Genomic DNA, 20,880 nt, shown 5'->3' with positions numbered 1-20,880 from the left:
CATTATCACATATGTGATAGAACTGGTTGAACACATTCCAAATATAATTTTAACACAGAGATCATTGCTACGATAAATGCGTAAACAAGGTTTCAGCGATCGGAAGTGACGAACGCAAAAGGAAAACACGAGTTATTCCTCTATATAACTGACTGAAGTGGGCGATCGATGGTTTATGGCTATCTGGACATATCCAGCAAAACACGTAAGTGTTTCCAAAGTTTCAGTAATAGGGGCATTAAATCTCCAACTACGAACTTCCCTATAACTAGCCAAGCACAATCTCAAAGATGTGACCTGTAGATCTTGTTCATGAATTGTGGACAGATGGAAATGGATTAAGACAATTCACTTTCGAATTAGATACATTCTTGTATAAATGCCATAGATTTCCGAACCTCGAGCAGCAGCAGTCGGCATTTGAATTTGTCAGATTCTACAAAAGGTCCACCAAATACTGCAATCTCTTCACAACCACCATCTTTGTGATCACAATACCCGTTGGCTTCCAGACTATCGACCAGAGGTGGTTGATTTAGATCAACAGAACAATCTGGTCCCGAAAAACCATCATTACAATCACAGGTACCTGTTGATTACATAAATTGTTCATGCAGAATAATGATAAAACCATGTGTAAGAGATAATGTGCCAGAATAAGAGTTAAATATAGAATATAAGATCATATCAAATCAAAAATATATATGTTCAGAAATTATTCAAATCAATCAGTTTGAACTTGGGTTCATTTTAGTCATGCAAAAGTATACGAAGCAGAAAAAGAAACGTCAGGTTAGTATGTTATTCTTAATAGACGCATTGCATTAAAACTTGCCAAATGTTTTATTGTATATTTGTGACCACAGCTCACACTTTACCTGAGCAATACGGCTCCTTCCCAAACACAGAATTGAACCCAGGAAATGTTCTCAAAAACACAACCTGACTTCTGAGATGGTAATGTGTTCTCCATGATTTTTATGTAACTCGTACTGCAAGTGCTGTTCACCGGGACCAGCCCTATAAAATGCACCCCCATACCTGGTTGAATCATTCACACTAAAACGTCAGCATGACACGACTAACGACAGTCCAGAGGAACCAGGCGCACTGCCCAATCCGTTGCCAATTACTTCCAGGTCAATGTTCAGACAATCTACAGGCTCCAGCAACGCTTTCAGGCCACCAACACCACGGATGATTGCCCCCGAACTGGTAGACCAAGGGTTACCCCAAGGCGACAAGACCGCCATGTTATGCGATAGCACGTGCAGAATCCTTTCATACAGGAATCTGAGACAGTACGTCACACAGTGGGAAGACCCATCAGTACCGATACAGTGCGCCGACGTCTCACCACCCCTCGGCATCGACGTGAACGTCTACAGTTTGACCAACAACACCAGAACTGGCGACACAGGCAATTGAGAACTGCTCTGTTCAAAGATGCGAGTCGGTATTGTCTATCAACTTCAGATGGCAGGACCAGAATATGCCGTCGACGTGGCCAGCGTTATTCTGTCCACGCATAATTGGATCGAATCGGCCTGAACCAGAGAGTGGGTCCTGTGGTGTTCCAAACTCTTGGTCCAGGAAGAGGAGACGACATAACAGCAGTGCGGTACATCGATCAAACTCTCAGACCCCACGTCATACCACATTCCGCACGTCATCGAAACAACGTTTTCCAGCATGACAACGCCCGTGCCCACACCGCCAAAGTTACTCGGGACTTTCTACAGCAGAACGGCGTCAACGTTATGCACTGACAAGCCGTTAGTCCGGACTTCAACCGGATTGAACATCTTGGGATAAAATTCAGAGGAGTCTTTTCTCAGTTCCATGTGCCAATGGCGTTCGTCAATCGGCTGGTTCAGTCCATGTACAGACGCTGCGCTGCTGTTATTGACACTCGCGGTGGACACACCAGATGTATACACTGTACAGACTATGTACAGACTCTAAACCTTCTCGTAATGTCTTGGAATTGTTATGAATTAATCACTAATGTGTCAACATACTATTCACAAAATATTCCTTTGATCCATTTAGTAAGTCGTTTTCTAGAATGATTGATTAAAGTGCCTCTCTGATTTTGAAATCGTACTGACGTTTTTTTTGCTGTTTAGTATAGTTATGAGTATAAAAAAAATAAAGTAACAGCAATTCTGCCACGATTCCTCTAGAAACAAATCAATGGTTTGTGTAGATATTTTGTAAATAATCTGACTTGTCATCTTCTCACTCCAGTCATAATTTTACAAAATAATTCTTTAAATAACGATTAAATTCCGTAGCCTTTAATGAAAAGATAGGGATGGGTTGGGGTTTCCTATCACATTTGATATAATTACTGATAGAGTCAGGCATTCAATTCCTCAAAGTTCAAATCATACCTAGCTACAGAAGCTTACCATTACACGTTCTTACCATTAACACAGACACCTCTATCTGAACACTCTGCAGGACAAGCTACAGCTTTAACTAGTTTTAACACTGAAGGTTTATCTGGACTAGTTTCCTGCCGAAGAGTAACATTCATACTAGCCTCACGTAAACACTGACTTCTTATAGAGTTGATGGCAGCCAATGAAAAATCTGTTGTTCCACTTAGCTTAAATTCAAAATAAAAACAAGAATATGAATACGAAATTTGAAAAGATAGAATAGAAGAAAAAACATTGAATGGAATAAACGACAGACCGTGAAATCATGTTAGCTTGTTTCGACCATTCTAACTGAAATACTTTGTTTTGGTAATGTGGTATTAAGTTATTAAGTTACCGAACTTTTTATCTATGCTAATAGAAATAAAGTGTTACCGTACTACTAAGTTTCAGGCATATTCCTATTTAAGTTCAGGTATACACATAAATGGATAATTAAAACTAAATAGATTAATACCTTTCAACACACAGTTACTTATTTGTAATGCTGTGTTAAGTCATAGTCTAATTAAAGTAATAACACCTCCAAATGTGTATACACTATGGAGTATAGCTAATTTGAACGAAAAACCAATCTTAAATTACCTTACATGGGGTTAAATTGTTTTGTTTTTTTTAAAAAAAAAAAAAATATTATTAAGCTGCACAGCCAAAGTACATTATACTATGTATTTAATAGTAGAGCAGACTATAGATCCGATCACGTGACTTTTATTCACCTGAATATCAAGAACACAATTTGCCATGGGAAATGAAACATCGACGCCAGGTACCTCTTTACACAGATTAATCATATTTGAAGACTTAAAGAGATTGTCACAATAATCCGTAGCAGACTCATGGGTCCATCCATTCTTCCAATTTACATTCTGTAATGATACGAAATCGTTATAAGACATCGATGACACCTCAATGTCTTGTACAGTGATAAATCCACCTAATAACTGTAATACTGTGGTTTTATCCGATGTAATGAATATATAATCTTCAAAAAAGTAGGGGATATTGAGAAACAATACAAAACTGCCAATTGCCTACACATGAACATAAACAGTTGATATGGGCGGCTTATCTGATGGCCCTATTTCACTCGCAAAGAGATACACCGTTTTGTCTTAATAGTGAGTAATTGCTCCACCAATCCTCAGATATTCAGCAATTCGTCGTGGCATGCTCTTAATCAACCGTCCAATCACGATTTGGGGCACTCTGACCCACTCCTCTTGCAATGCCAGGGTCAATTTTTGCAGGGTTGACGTTGACGTTATGTCATAAGGTGTTTTAGAGCGAGTAAACATCCTGCCTGATGGCACTAGTACACGACATCCATGCTACTAAAAGTTGAATTTGTTCTTACATTAAAGATACATTACGGGAGGTAAGATAAAGAGATGGCAGTTCTCGCTATAATAGTTAAAAACTAGATAGTGTAAAGGTAATCTTTAAGTGGCATTTAGTGATTGGGGTACACAAGTGTGTTCGTCAGATTAGTAAACTTGAAGACAAATATATAAGAGTGTGTAATAATTTGGCTTCAACATGAACTCTTATATATTAAATCCAAGTTTACTAAATGTCATTGTGCTTGATAACGATAAGAGGATACTTGTCGAAACGTCGTGCTATTAGAATAAAACTAGTGATTGTTTCCCATAAAAATTGTGTTCTGTTATAGTGTAAAGGTAATTTGCTGAAAATTTTAGTCAAATTTATCCACTATGAGCCGAGAAAGAAGCGGTTGAAATTTTTGCATAGTCTCGGTCATCATTACTAAAATCATTAATATAAACAGCATAGTCTCGATTATCCACTTTTATTGATTTAATTATCACTGGCCGTTAGCGGCATATAGGAACTAATCCAGCCAACATCCAAGGCTAGCCTTGACATTGAGAGTTTATTATGGTCTGGATAAGTTAATTAATGTCTAATTGATAATTTAGATAACATTTCAGGCCTAAAGAAAGACTTATAATAAGCAGATTTTGCTCTTGCATAATGCATGTTTAATAGAAATGTTATCAATCTGTAAAAACAAATGACATCACGTTAGCCACACGGAAATTTCAAGGTGTCGTTTTTAAGTGAGTTATTGCTTATCTTCTAACAAAATAATGTATGTATACATTACCCTTTTAATTCGTCTATAATTCTCGGGCCGGTTTCTTATTGTGGGTATCGATCTCTTCTTACGGGCTGGTGAAATGCAGCGTTTCTTGTGAACTGTTCTGAATTCTACATCCTCATTACAAATAACTGGTTCGTTGTAAGGTGAACAATCGATTTCATTTGTGAGGGCCCAATAAAGTACCGGTTTGCATTTACATGTGGTATAACTACGAGACCAAGCACTGAGCATACCCAAGTTGTCTGGATCAAACATATCTTCACCAGGAGGAGTCCTAGAAATAAACTGCCTCATAAATAACCATGCCAGAAAATCCCGATGAACTTTGTCAGCCAACACCGGGAGCGAACCCGCGACCCCCAGACTAGCGAGCCAGCGTCTTACTCACCTAGCCACCGTGACTCCTGTATAGAAAGAACAGCAAGTAGCACTTTAAAATGAGACAATTAGTTAAATGAATAAAAATAATAAAAACTAGTAATACCTGTACAACGTTAAAGGAGCAATCCTAGACAATTAGTTAAATGAATAAAAATAAAAATAAATAGTAATACATCTACGGCTTTGAAGGAGAAATCCCAGACACTAAGCAGCAAAAGAAACTTCGGGTTGGTATGTTGCTCTGAATAGACGCATTGCATAAAACATGCCAAATGTTTTTATTGTATATTTGTTACCACATCTCCAACTTTAACGGAGCCATAAGGCTCATTCCCAAACACAGAATTGAACCCAGGAAATGTTCTCAAAAACGCACCTGACTTCTGAGATGGTAATGTGTTCTCCGTGATTTTCATGTTACTCATGCTGCACGTGCTGTTCCCTGGGACCAGCCCTATAAAATGCACCCCATACCCGCTTGAATCATTCACAATACAAGACTAACAACAGGAACCAGGCACTCGGAAGACTCGACGCTGGCCACACTGCCCAATCCGTTGCCAATCACTTCCAGGTCAATGTTCAGACCATCTACAGGCTTCAGCAATGCTTTTGGGCCACCAACACCACGGATGGTCCCCCCGAACTGGTAGGCCAAGGGTTACCACAAGGCGACAAGACCGCTATGTTGTGCGACAGAACGTGCAGACAGACCACGGATGGTCGCCCCCGAACTGGTAGACCAAGGGTTACCACAAGGCGACAAGACCGCTATGTTGTGCGCCAGAACGTGCAGAATCCCTTCACATAGGCATCTGAGACAGCACGTCAGACAGTAGGAACACAGGGAAGATCCATCAGTACCGATTCAGTGCGCCGACGGCTCCCTCACACCCTCTCGTCTGTATTTAAACCTGTTGAATTCTACTCTTCACTATAATTTGTTACGTGATTCTGACGAAGGATGCTGTGTCATCCGAAAATTTAAAGAAAAATCTCGTGTGCTGGATTTTTTGTCTTTCTTATTTCGTATCTAGTGTTATGCCGTTTTATCAACAATATATATATATATATTCAGAGATGAATACCAAAGAGGATAAAGCTGGCTATAGGGCAATCATCAAGTACCTGCAACTGAAAGAACTAATCCTGACACAGGTACAGTATACAGGCCGACATGGTCTCCAATTTGGGGTTGATGCCCCTTCTTTTGCCACAGTAAATAAGTGGGCTGCGGAATGTAAGCGTGGCAGAAAGAGCCTTGACGATGACCCGCGTCCTCGAAGGCCATCAACAGCAACCATTCAAGATATTACCCGGGTGCATGACAGGGTGATGGTTGATCGACGATTGACCTCTCGATAAATTGCCAGTGTTGTGAGCACCTCTCATGAGAGGGTTGAGCACATTATCGACAATGAATTAGGAATGCCAAAATTTTCTGCAAGATGGGTGCGATAGCTCTTGACCGTGGATCGGAAAATGGTCAGATTCCTGAGGCCCCATGACAATCTGTGTTGTTTTGGAAGCAGATTCTGATAATTTTTTGGCCAGATTTGTAACCATGGATGCGACCCGTTTCCAAAAATGAAAATGGAACTAGCCAGTCATCATTTTCCTAGTAAAGATGACGCCATTTTCGCTGTGAACGACATTTTTAAGGGTGGCTTAAGAAAATTTCTTTCTGACCGGCATCCAGGCCTTGCAATATGGAAACCATCGACTTTGTACAGGTCTTTCAAAGAAAGGCTTAGAACTTTTCTGTCAGCCCTCGCACATTGCACCTACATCCATATTCAAGGCGAATCAAGGTGGGAAAAGTTTCGTACTCGGTGAAATGTACTCTTTCGTTTAAAATTGGCTTTGAACGGTACTTCGAATATATGAGTATTACCCATTTTGCCCCCCCCCCAACCATATCGGCTTCAGGGTGTCCGTTTTGGGCCATTCCAGGGGCCAAATCGTCTGTTATGGACAATTTCGTAGTCAGCGGAATATACTCTTTCCTTTAAAATTAGTTTCAACTGGTACCTTGAATGTATGAATACAACCTTTGTTCAAACCCTCTGGGGTCCATATTTAGGTTGTCAGTTTCAGCCAAATCATCTTTTATGGACAATTTCGTACTCAGTAAGATGTGTTCTTTCATTTAAAATTGGTTTCGAACGGTACCTCGAATGTATGAGTTTAACTCATTTTGGGGGTCTTTGTGGGGGACACCAGGGCCACACCAAGGGACTGGACCCCGACAGACGCCTATTTCTGTACATCCCAGGTTAGGATGTATATACCGATATGGTCAGATATTGGTACCTCGTTCGTTTAGGTTCGACCATCTGGGCTCCTGGTCTATGTGCATGTAATATTCTTTTGTTGTTAATATTATTGTTTTATATTACCCATAGTTTGTGAAATTTTATTTTTATTTACTGACATCACATGATATAATATTGAATTTTGGGTATAGTTATGCAAATAATGCTCAATATTGCGAATCGCATCAAAAATGTAAATGTTCCCGTCCGATATAGATTATTATGTTATTATCATTTATAATTGTGGGTATCGATATCTTTTTGCGAACGGATGAAATGTAGCGTTTCTTGTGAACTATTTTGAAGCCTATATTTCCGTTACAATTTTGTCAAAACGTGCCTTCTCGCATTTACATGTGGTATAATTACGGGACCAAGCACTGAGCATACCCAAGTTGTCTGAATTAAACATATCTTTATTTATTATTTATTACATGGTATTAATGTTGTCTATTGGTTACCATCATCGAGTCACATACTACACACGTTTCCCGGTTATATAGAAGAAAACATGGAAGGCTTATGGGTAAAAACAACGCAATTGGATGATAATATTTTACTTACTTCCAGGAATTCAAGAAAGATTCGTTGTCAGTGGTTGTACTTCCATTCCTTAAAACTAATTCATTTTGTTGGTAGTAATCCAACCCAGATAAATTACCACACAGCCCTCTACTCACACCGACATCTATCACGGACGGATACATATATATATTTAGGTATGGATCAGTATTTGTACCCAGAACATTTAGTTCAAGATGTGCTCCTGTTGGTAACATAATCTGAAAATCCATCAAATTCGGTCATCATTTATGAAGAAAATATAGAAACAGGGTGGCTCGAGGTATAAAATAAAACGATGCCAATCAACCGTTGGTTACTTGAAAGCGTTGTCCGGATTGGTATACGACGTCTCGTCGATCAAAGCGGAAAAATGTCTGTAATTTCAGCCTTGGATTCGAATATCGATTTTTGCAAGGACACTACACAGTGGGACACTTCAAAACCATATAAATGATATATACTATTGACTTGTAAATACCATTTAGTATTTTAACGTCGAAAATATCACCACTATCATTTTATAAATAATATATACTATCATCTTGTAATCACCATCCCCCCCCCCCCTAAATTTCGACAGTGTCCTTTTTTTACTGCTGAAAGTGCCTTTTTCAGACCCAAATATGTCCGTTCCGAACCCGTTGCAGCCCAAACGTAACGCGAGTTCTAAGCATCATGTTGACTACACGCGCCAAAAGTGCTACTGTGAAAAGGTCGAATTCTGCACCCCGATGTCCGAGGAGCGATTCAATGCCCTCGTACTTCTTTATGTACATCGGGATATAAAACTCGATTACAAAAAAATAATCGACAGTTATGCCTCGAAATTTCCGAGACGAATGTTGTTCGTAAATCTTATGAGCGTTTCTTCGATTTGATTCATTAAATCTTAAGTACCAACTTTATATATTCCGTATTTAAGGAGTGAAGTATTCCATTTTAACAATAACAATTTTCGAGTCGCATGTTCAACTGGCTTTTTTGCTCGATTTTAAGGTTCTTTTTCAACGATTTCCGAAAGTTTACTTAGACGAAAATATCAACCAAATAGCTCTTGGAATGGCTACAGATGCAAGGAAATGACAGATAAAAACAAAAAAAACCGCGGTCAGTGCCCTCATTTTGAGGCGCCCCCCTTTCAAAACTCTTAGATCCGCCCCTGCATATAAATAATATATATTATTACCTTGTAAATACCATTTGATAGTTTGACGTCGAGAATATCACCACCATCATTACACAGGATATAATCAATAAACCAATAATCAATCGAGCAATGATTTATCATAAAAACTGTCTGTCCAACTCGAACGACTACACCACAAACACAGTAGGCATTTGTAGAACACTCCTCGCGTTTTACTTGAACCTGAAAAAGCAAAATAATACAGAAGACCTGAAATGATTAACACCCCACTTGTCTGTACCGACTGAGCTAAAGAAGACGGGCATACGACACATAGTGTGCTATGAGGGAAATATGCCCGAACAGCGGCGATACGGCCTACTCTTATTTCGAATTCCAACTGTCAAAGGTTCTTTTACGTGCATGCCAACGTGTACGCGAGACCGCGGATTTTCGTACCATCCGAAAATGTTAACAAACCAGTGTCTTACACACATTACATTTAACTTTGGCCTTAGAGGTATTTTGACAGTATCATTACGGGTATAAGAACTTTGTACATTGTACTTCTTACATATAATCAATAGGAAAGACATTTTAGCAGAACATTTAATATTGGTAGCGATACCCTTCCATAGCTTTCCGCCAACGACCATCGGTCTTTCAACAAATTTTGTGTTTGAAAAGCACGCCAACAATTGCTGGTAGTCTTTCCCACTGTTTGCACCTATTGCCGCCAGTTGCCTCGTCACGCAATTACATTTGGTCAGCTTAATGAATGTTCCAAGGGCCGAACCAAATCGGTATCATTAATTTATTAATAATGTGAGAAAGCTAAAGATACAAGGAACTGTTTGGGGTCAAGTTCACACATTTACAGTATACTCATCAGACCGCAACGTTTTCAAAATAAACTAATATTCTATAAAAACGTATGGCTTGTGTAATACCACTGGGATTGTTTTGGTTCTGTAAGGGGTGCGCTGTTTAATGTGTTGAAGTGGTTAAACAAATGGGTGTCAACGAGAAATGGGCTAAGTATTTTGCAAGATTCAACTCTCATACACTAACTCACAGACATTTTCTGCGACCATCAATTACTGAAAGTAGGGTACCATCGTCTAGTCATCTCGTGCACAGATTAGTCCAATTAATTAGAATAATGTTGACCTAAAACGATGCCTATACACAACACTTACCCAAAATGGTAATTGTCCCGCCCTAATAGCTGGCATATCTATACTTTCTATATAAGAACGAGCGTGGATACATTTCCCTTCAGAGATCATTTAGTATTCCCAGAAGGACGTCTCCACAGCCTCCTTAGCTGTCGTACAGGCTGAGCGAGAACATGATGTAGAAATATCAAGAAAGGTGTGGCACTTGCCACGTGTCAGTCTGTGTTCTAGGCTTGTTAATCCCAAACTGTAGATATTACAATAACTCCTAATGCACCATCATGGATGTTGTAGTTACCTGTATTTGATTTATATAGCTATAAAAACACAGTATTCCGGAGTTAATTCATTTTATATACAGCGTGAAAGTCCTGACTAAATAAGTGTCACTCTAGTGTCATGGGCCGTTTTCTGGAAGTTCCTGATTAGATAGCCACATCTTTTCCCCGTAGTGTCACATGTATGTTTTATTTAGTGCCGTGACAAATGATAGTCATGACGTAATCCTACCTGTAGTGTCACACTTTAACCCGTCATGAGGATTTAACAATAAATATATTTTTACCTCTATATTATAGTCATTACTCTGATACATGGTAAATGTTCCAGAAATTTGGAGTTCCACACGTCTGAAATGTATAAAGATAAAATATGGAACGATATTAAGAGATCATGGCGGGATATCACCTGCGTTTTCTACTGATGTACTACCCACCCCTTAAACTTCGATACATGAGATATCTCAATGTGCATATTACCATGTTTCCACCATGTGCACCAGACTGACATATGGCACATACACATGGATGTACGAAAATGAAAGCCTATAGAGCGATTACCGGTTTTGATAAAAAAACGGCAATAACTTTCTAATAATTGATGTGCGACCTTTAATTTCGATACGTTCATTACGAGTCAGTAATCTGTGTTAGCGGATGACCCGGCGCTGCCCAGGCTGAAAGTAGTATAACTCAAAAACCGCAAGCGGTAGTCCATCGCCATTAGGCCTATGTTACTTCCCAGTCCGAGAAACCCGTATACACCAAATTTCAGCCCTAGGACAGCACTAGTGTAGCCGCCAACACTGGTCAGGCAGACGGACAGACGACAGTCACAAATATTAGTATATAGCTAACTCTGGCCTGTAGAGCGATTACATGACTTTGATGAATCACTCTACGTTACATTAGAGTTCATGATATGAGTAGTTGGGCGAGTTCGGTAATTTTAAAAAATATCTCAAAATAGACGCGGGCCTGTCTAAAAATCCGACTGAGTTGTCCAAAATATAAGATTTAAATAAATCCGAATCTATGGGGATTCCATATATTAACTTGTTCTGTATCGCGTTCAGAAGCTTTAAAATGTCTTGCAATGTAAATAGGTAAAATTAATTAGTGTTCCCTATCATATCCCAAAGAACCATCTCGCCGAGTTTAAAATATTTTATATAAAGAATTGTTTTCTTATCACATTCACAAAATTTCCCTTTGAGAATGAAGAAAAATAATCCCATTAAACATGCATTATGTAAGAGCTAAATCTGCCTATCGCAGGTCTTTCTTTAGTCCTGAAATCTTATCTTAATTATTAATTAGACATTAAATAACTTATCCAGACCATAATCAACTCTCGATGTCAAGGCTAGCCTTCGATATCGACTGGATTAGAATCGTATCTTTGAAAGGCATTTAGTGAAAGTGATATATAATAACAGACAGCTTTATGGATGACATTCACTAGGTTTATTAACTGCAAGGTTTCAATGAGGTCACTCTCACCGTTATCAAGCAATGATACAATCAACATGTTACAGGATATATACAAACAGATAACAATGAACTAATTAACAAAATAAGGCCGAAGCCATTCAAAGTCATACCTAAGTAAACTATTATAATCAATGAGAAACCCTTAAAGAGGGGGGGGGGTGTAATGTACAAATCCATGCTAAAACAACAACTGATCATAATTAAACCCTTAATTTCCATATTGCAAATAAAGATTACAAAATTTTAAAAATAAAGATTAAATTATTTAAAAACAACCTATGATAAGAAACCATGTTATTGTTGATACCTTTAATTACCCTCTCCATTAGACAACAAATATTATAACAAAATATATCTAGTGGTCTAACTTATGCAGAGTTAAAACCATAATAAAGGGAAATAAACATATATGACTCTGTTAAATGATTATCCAAAAGTTGAAACATTAAAACGCAAATAAAACACAAACTGCAACAGTACCGGTAAGGATGTTCCATATGAATGACAGCTCATGGGTGGCGTTTGGCACTTGAACACGTAACCAACACAAACCAATATTATAAAACCAAAAAAATTTCTTTCCTCGAGAGTTGTTATGTTCACAAGGAATAGTGAAGAGACATAAAGTTTACACATTCCACTCTTATGATCACAGTAAGTCTCTCACATTACACTTTTACACGGAGCACGATTTAGTTAACGTTTCCTGAGATTAATGAGTCATATGCGTGTGGTAGATATACTCCAGTGTCCCGGTTAAGTTCAGGCTGGTTTCTTCTGATGTGAATAGCTTCAAGAATTTTTCTGGGTTTTTTTTCTGGTGTTGGTTTACTGCTAGCGTTCACGTCAAGTCCCAATTCACCCGATGTCGTCTGTTATCACTAAGCTAATTGGTTATATGATGCCAAGGATTGGTGTTCTTTGATTCTTTTATGGAGATGTGGCAGTTAAACAGATCAATCAACTTGTTAAATCAGCAGAGAAGTATACAAGGGTTTGCAATAATCTAACGTTTTCATTACGCTGCAGGGACAGTGACCTGATATGCAAAGGACTAACACTTAATGCCCCAGTGTGCTCTCTAGCTGCGGTTAAAATCTTAAAAACAGCTAGTAAGTGTCTTGTCCGTGAAAGGATACAACATTATAGGAATGTGAAGCAAAGAATCACTAGAGTGAATAAAGACCTTCACGAACAACTGAAATCTCAACTAACTGCAAATCATTACACCACCCTCAATGACATGCAGGTAAAGAACAACAACAGTATTGACCAGAAAGTGAAACGGCGACAAATCCAGAAATTCCACAACCTTTTACAAACCAAATCTGGGAAGAATCACCCAACCAAAGAGGCAAAGAATGATTACCTTACCAAAACTGTGGTCAACCTAAGTTCCAAGATCCTAACTGACGCTCAAATCACCCTTTTGTCTGAAGGACTCGAGTTCATACCAACCACCAAACCCAAGAACTATGATAATTACATCACCAACATTGAAAAGGGAATTCGTCAACTGGCACCGTGTTGGAAAACAGACTACCTTCGACACCAAATTACAAATTTGCTTAAGAAATCACCACACAAACCAACAGGAAATATGATAGCAACAGAACAGCAAGCCCTTCAACAATTGAAGTCAGATAAGACAATATCCATTGTCCCAGCGGATAAGGGTAAAGCTACAGTCATAATGGACCAGTCTGACTATATGTCGACCGTATAGAACTTACTAAATGACAATACCACCTACCGTAGGATTCGGAAGGACCCAACCACAAGGCATGAAGCTAACCTACGCAAGGTATTGACCAAACTGAAAGACGACAACCAACTGGATAATAGTTTATATTACAAACTCAAACCTTCACACCCAGTGCCACCTTATGCGAGAGCGGCCATCAAGATCCACAAAGACCCAGTCAGAGCCCGACTTCTTCTTTGCTCCAGGGACTCCGTTTTTTTACAATACCTCCCAATACCTATCCAAGCTTCTGTCACCTCTATGAAAAACAGCAGATTCATTTATAAAAGACTCAGGCGAATTCTGCGAGAAAATAAAACAGGTTAATTTTGGCTGCACGATCATCTCCTATGATGTAGTGGACCTCTTCACAAATGTACCCCGCGATCACACATTACAACTTTTTAGAGATAGGATAAACAACCTTGATACGCCACTAAATACAACTCTCAGCACCGATGGTATCATAGAACTGATAAAAGTATGCATTTCTTCTACCTATTTTAGATGGGGGGACGACTTCTATGAGCAGATTCATGGTTTACCCATGGGCAGCCCCCTCTCACCGTTGGCCTCTGAACTATTTATGACGTCACTTGAACAAGAATCCGTAAAGACATCTGTCATCAAACCTATCGTCTGGTATCGGAAAGTGGATGACACTTTTATCGTGCTCAACAAAGATGATGACCCCAACAAACTCCTCCAACATCTCAACGACCAGACCAGAATCAACTTCACTATGGAAGCTGAAGAAGAAGGTAAAATTCAATTCTTGGACGTATTAATCACTAAAGATGAAGACAGCCTTAAAACGTCAGTATACCGAAAACCCACTCACACAGACCAATATATACATTTCAACTTAAATCACCCATTAAACATTAAGAAGGCTATTGTTTCAACTCTCACCAAGCGCGCCACCACTATCTGTCAAGCAGATTCATTATCCATAGAATTAACTCATTTACGGAAAATCTTCATCGAACTTAATAATTACCCTGCACATTTTGTAAACCAAACGACAATGCTAAAAATCCAAAACCGGCCAAACCAGCTACGACTGGTATAAGGGTATCCATCCCCTTTATTGACTCCAGGCTTCAAGTTCACAAAGCATTCTCAGACTTAAGTTAAGAATTTACTCAACTTTGAATCACTGTTTATGAGAAATATCGTTGATCCAGAAACACAAAACTTTGCACATAGTTTCTTATTGATGTATTTGATACATTAAAACAACAATAGTTTTATAAAGGGTTATATTTTAGTTAAAATAAGGCGAACAATTTTGAGTAAATTCTTAACTTAAGTCTGAGAATGCTTTGTGAACTCGGGGCTAGATCATACCAGATTAGAAGACTACTTCAACAGGCAGGAATAGAGGTCTGCTTCTCTAGTGGCAAAACAATCCAGAACATACTGTCAGCAAATGGTAAAAAAGAACAGACGAACCAACCACCACCCAAGGGTTACATTTACGAAATAACCTGCTCATGCAACAAAAAATGCATAGGTGAGACGAAACGCCCGTTGGATAAAAGAATCAAAGAACACCAATCCTTGGCAGCATATAACCAATCAGCAGTGGCCGAACATCTTAGTGATAACAGACGACATATGGTGAATTGGGACTTGACGCGAACGCTAGCAGTAAACCAACACCAGAAAAAAAACAGAAAAATTCTTGAAGCCATTCACATCAGATAAAACCAGCCTGAACTCAACCGGGGCACTGGAGTATATCTACCACACGCATATGACTCATTAATCTCAGGAAACGTTAACTAAATCGTGCTCCGTGTAAAAGTGTAATGTGAGAGACTTACTGTGATCATAAGAGTGGAATGTGTAAACTTTATGTCTCTTCACTATTCCTTGTGAACATAACAACTCTCGAGGAAAGAAATTTTTTTGGTTTTATATTATTGGTTTGTGTTGGTTACGTGTTCAAGTGCCAAACGCCACCCATGAGCTGTCATTCATATGGAACATCCTTACCGGTACTGTTGCAGTTTGTGTTTTATTTGTGTTTTAATGTTTTAACTTTTGGATAATCATTTAATAGAGTCATATATGTTTATTTCCCTTTATTATGGTTTTAACTCTGCATAAGTTAGACCACTAGATATATTTTGTTATAATATTTGTGATTGGTAACATCTTGTTGTCTAATGGAGAGGGTGATTAAAGGTATCAACAATAACATGGTTTCTCATTCATAGGTTGTTTTTAAATAATTTAATCTTTATTTTTAAAATTTTGTAATCTTTATTTGCAATATGGAAATTAAGGGTTTAATTATGATCAGTTGTTGTTTTAGCATGGATTTGTACATTACATCCCCCCCTTTAAGGGTTTCTCATTGATTATAATAGTTTACTTAGGTAAGACTTTGAATGGCTTCGGCCTTATTTTGTTAATTAGTTCATTGTTATCTGTTTGTATATAACCTTCTGTAACATGTTGATTGTATCATTGCTTGATAACGGTGAGAGTGACCTCATTGAAACCTTGCAGTTAATAAACCTAGTGAATGTCATCCATAAAGCTGTCTGTGATTGGATTAGAATTTTATATGCTGCAAACGCTCATTGATATTTAAATCAAAACAATGGATAATCAAGACTATGCTTTTTAACGTACTAACTTTAGTAATGATGAACGAGGCTAGGCGGAAATTTACAAGGCTGATATCTCGGTTCATAGTGGACCAATTTGACTGAAATTTTCAACAAATTACCTTTACATTATCTAATTTTTAACTATTAGCGAGAACTGTCAGCTCTTTATCTAATCTCCCATAATGTATCTTTAAGTTTTAACAAATCACACAAGAGCTGGAAGAGTGTATAAGGTTCACAAGAAATGTCTGACCGACAAACACGGGCGACAGACACATTAAATACGGGCGTATACAAACGCGGACTATGAACACATCGTTAAATAAATCCCACCGAGCAAATAAAGAATTCCCTGTATATACTATCAAATATGACAATATCTTACTAATTTAAGGCAGTTACCCGTGAGTGTCCCAAGAATCGTTGTATATTCACACTGGTATTGATGTATATTTCGGGGCCACAAGTATTTTTAAATTAATAATTTAGATTGTCCCTATTAAGTCCACAGTCTGTTACGTGCAGATGCGTTCGGATACGATTCGATCCGATCAATACGAATGCTACGACTGGCCTCAACATATGATCAGATGATAAGACTTGATAGGATCACCGTGATTACCCCACGATTAAAACCACGATACTGGGAACCTAGTATAAGTATTATTTGATTTTGTAATGTTGAAATGATATTTTGTATTATCTGTTAAACAAACTGTACAAAATAGTGACTTTGATTTTTACGGTTACATTGTTTTTCTGTTATTAAGGCGATCGAAGTGAATAAAACTCATAATAGGATAACCATCGTCAACTCGTCATCTTGAATGTGCCACTGGTATTACAGATACATTAGTTAAGAGTTTAATAAAGAGTTGGTCATTCTTGCAGAAATAGATGGTGAAAAAAGAACATATTGAAAATTTCATTCAAATTACTTCATTTGAAGTTTGTAGTTTTGACAAGATGTGTGCACAGTGGTAACCAGGGCACTGGTATAATCAGGATTTAGCCTAGCTTTCCCATTTTTAAATTAAATTTTTAAATGGCGAACCGTTTTAATCTAGTTAAAATCTCAAGTATCCGATGCTGTCGAGAGTCGATTATGGTCTTGTTTTGTTAATAAATGTCTAATTAAGAGTTTATATAACATTTCAGGCCTAAAGAAAGACCTGCAATAGGCAGATTGATTTAGCTCTTGCATAGTTAGTGTATGTTTAAGTTTTAATGATTAATTGCTGCGTGCGCGTTTTCATCAACTTATTATGCGCTCATTAACACCGAAAGACGGGGATGTGAACAGATCGGCGGACAAGAAATGGTAAAGTGAGGTGACGACAATACATCTAGGTACCTAATCATTATTATAAAACGTTACCTGCGACCGAAAGTCATAACATATCCTCCGTTAAATACAGTGCAATGTCGTGATTCTATAGCCTTAGTATCTTTTATTACATTCACCTAAAAAAAAGGCAACAAAAATTAATCCCTAGTTGGTATGAAACAGCAGATGGATGCCGAAAAGTACATTGTTGACATGGTGTTAAATACATCTTAGATACATCCAATTACTTTTTTCAATAATTTAATGAGAGAGGGTTAGAGAGAGAGATGGGCTTAACGTCCACTCGACACAAAGTAGGTCATTACGGGACTAACATATGGTTTAATTTTATTTCAATAATTAGCTTGCGCGTAGGGGCCTTCAGCAGTGGGAGGAAACCGGGGGACCCGAAGAAAACCCACGAGGTTGGACAGGCAACCCTACTCCTTGTTACGTACAACCGGGGAATTGAAACCACACCAGTTGACTCAATGACAGTCCTAGTGATACAGCGCGCACGTGCTAACCATTCGGCCATCCACCCCCCCCCCCCAACCCCCAATAATTTAATGATCTGGTCAGTAGATCTACAGCAAGTTATAATAACAAATCTAAAACTCTTACTGAGATAACGGATTGATGTCAGTGGTGATAACTCCGCGATAAATTAGCAACCCATACCAATTTTAAAAGACCCCATTAACAAAGAGATGAAATTAACACTTTTTAAATATGTCTAAAATATGTTTCCATGTTAGGGGCATACTTGAAGAACGGAAAATTTACTTTTACGGAATAAAAGTGTTCAGATGCAAGAAGTTAACTAGAAATTTCTAAATATCACGACTCTTCAAATAAACATGTTTCTGTTTGACTGACTTATCTAGATCTACAGGAGCCGCGGTGATGTAATGAATAAGACGTTGGCTCAGAAAACCTGGAGGTCCCGTCTTGATCTCTGTTTTGGCAGAGAAAGGTCATCGGGATTTTCCAGCGTGGTTCACCCCTTGTCATTGGTGTAGGACGAAGGACCGGAAAGGGCAAAATGTCCCTCATAACACATTTCACGGTGTGTGCCCATCCTTATTAGCCCAGTGGGTGCCGAAAAGTAGGACGTTAAATCCCATATCCCACTTGAAATGTAACATGCACGGACTTACCGTAACCGGGGGTAAAATATAATTTCCCCATATTGGGTGTTCAAAGTAATGGTCTTCCGTTCGAAGTGTGATTTTCATAACATTGGTCTGTTCTCGATATTCACCTTCAGTGATTGTACCAGTAACTTTAATCTTGTAAATCTGCGCCCAATTGTTAGGATCAATTTCCACCCCACAAGCCGTATCTGCACGAACTGTTGGAGAGCAAGTATTAGAGACTGTTGGTAAATTGGCCGTGACATAATATCGACATGGTGCATCGGGACACCCAATCTTTGCTGTAGCTCTAATCTGGATCTCGCCAGATTGACCCTCTTTAACGGTAACCGTGGGCGTCAAAACCTGTAAAGTATATTTTGTACAAGTTTGTCATATTAGTGGTTCAGAAATATATAAATAAGCCTCGGAAGCTGCAGAATATCCACCCGAAGCCAGAGAGAGAGAGAGAGAGAGAGAGAGAGAGAGAAAGAGAAAGAGAGAGAGAGATGGGGTTTAACGTCCACTCTACACAAACTAGGTCATTTCGTGACTTACTTACGGTTCAATTTAATTTCAATAATTCGTTCGCGCGTAGGTTTTTTTTTTTATCAGTGGGAGGAAACTGGAGTAAACCCATGAGGTTGGACAGGCGATTCTACTCCTTAACGTACAACCGGGGAATCGAAACCACGCCAGTTAACTCAAAGACAGACCTTATGATGCATCGCGCACGCGCTATCCATTCGGCCATCCATCCCCCCAACAGACTAAGGAAGGGGACCATATTTGTAGAATGAAAACTTTACCTACTTAATTTTCATGTAATCATGGTTACTCAAGGCCACAAGTCGGTGTAATCCGATTACAAAACTATAGAAATAATTAAACAAAAACAAGTTAACGCCCTACACACTCGCCATACCTGTTTTTGTAGAACAAATATGGCGATTATACGGAGTTTAAAAACAGAGGCAGGCCACGCCCAGTATATGCCTTGTCAACCACAGTGTCCACATCCGGCTAGCAATATTTCAACTAGTCAAACGTCAATCAGTCAGGAGGTAATAAGTAGTTGAAATATTGCTAGCCGGATGTGGACACTGTGGTTGACAAGGCACATACTGAATGTGGACGTGGCCTGCCTCAGTTTCTTCAACAATTTGAAAACAAGTATGGCGATTGTTTAGGGCGTTAACATTTAATTATTTTTGTAGTTTTGTAATTGGAGTTCAGCTTTAAGGTGTATCAATTTAATTTCATTAAAGTAACAATGCGTCATTTGCATAGCGAATGGGTCGAGGCAAGGTACCGTTTACAAACCGCCATTAGGATATCACCTTCGGATCAAATTCCTATGGATTAGGGAAGGGTATCGCTGCCAATATTAAATGCTCTGCGACAATGTCGTTTCCATTGATTATATGCAAAAGGTACAATGTACAAAGTCCTAATACCGATAATGATCAATTCAAAATACCTCTAAGGCAAGAGTTAAATGTAAAACGTCAAATGTTAAATGACAAATGTTTTGTGGGAAAATGCTTTTTTTGACGTGTCTACATTTTACATTTCTCTCATTACATTTTACATTTGCGCTCTGCCACATCGCATTTGTCCTTCACGCTTTCTACATAGCAACTTTCGCACAGCATCAACTTTCATATGCAAATGTCTTCATTAGCCCAGTCGGAGCAGAACAGTAGGACGTTAAACCCCATTTCATTTCATTTATTAAAATATAGACGCTATCCTTCGCGTGCATTTCAATGAAATCGTCACTTGAGTTAATATTTCATCGGGTATAAAATATTGTACAACTGACCGTATTTAACAAACAATAACATTCAGGACATGTTTTCCCTACTGTAATATACCACAACTCGAACTTACCTCTATACCAATAAATATTGGTTTACTGGTAGATGGAAATCCTGCTGCTCCGTTGACGCGTCTACCTGCTCTAATTTCACAATAAATCTTGGGGGAAAAATAATATATTGTAATACAAAGGTACAAGAAACAAAAAATCTTATGGGAATCGGTGCTTTAAAGAAACACTATAAGAGTCAACAATGGCAAATCAAATAAAATTGATTTTACCGTTGATGGGTTATCTGTGAATTTAATATGACCAG

The 20,880-nt window shown here is 38.5% G+C and overlaps 1 protein-coding gene across 2 annotated transcripts in view; it reads right to left on the bottom strand.

The window, feature by feature from the left end:
• The window catches only part of LOC130012959 (von Willebrand factor D and EGF domain-containing protein-like), a 38,517-nt gene that overhangs the window by 8,727 nt on the left and 8,910 nt on the right, over nucleotides 1–20,880 (bottom strand). Inside the window, exons 4-13 of one of the 2 annotated variants that reach the window (XM_056101217.1) lie at nucleotides 20,636–20,722; nucleotides 18,767–19,108; nucleotides 17,658–17,743; nucleotides 10,705–10,768; nucleotides 9,022–9,204; nucleotides 7,836–8,053; nucleotides 4,579–4,849; nucleotides 3,167–3,316; nucleotides 2,431–2,614; nucleotides 399–589 (exon numbers count right to left, since the gene is read on the bottom strand). In XM_056101217.1, coding sequence (XP_055957192.1) covers nucleotides 399–589; nucleotides 2,431–2,614; nucleotides 3,167–3,316; nucleotides 4,579–4,849; nucleotides 7,836–8,053; nucleotides 9,022–9,204; nucleotides 10,705–10,768; nucleotides 17,658–17,743; nucleotides 18,767–19,108; nucleotides 20,636–20,722 — 1,776 coding nt within the window. Of the gene's footprint in view, nucleotides 1–398; nucleotides 590–2,430; nucleotides 2,615–3,166; nucleotides 3,317–4,578; nucleotides 4,850–4,942; nucleotides 4,980–7,835; nucleotides 8,054–9,021; nucleotides 9,205–10,704; nucleotides 10,769–17,657; nucleotides 17,744–18,766; nucleotides 19,109–20,635; nucleotides 20,723–20,880 lie in introns of those variants that run through there. The other variant, XM_056101218.1, reaches the window with a different exon arrangement.

The sequence above is a fragment of the Patella vulgata genome, chromosome 5 (assembly GCF_932274485.2).
Source record: "Patella vulgata chromosome 5, xgPatVulg1.2, whole genome shotgun sequence".
NCBI lineage: Eukaryota > Metazoa > Mollusca > Gastropoda > Patellidae > Patella > Patella vulgata.
The sequence above is the reverse complement of the archived record's forward strand: the minus strand, read 5'-3'. Positions and strand labels throughout refer to the sequence as shown.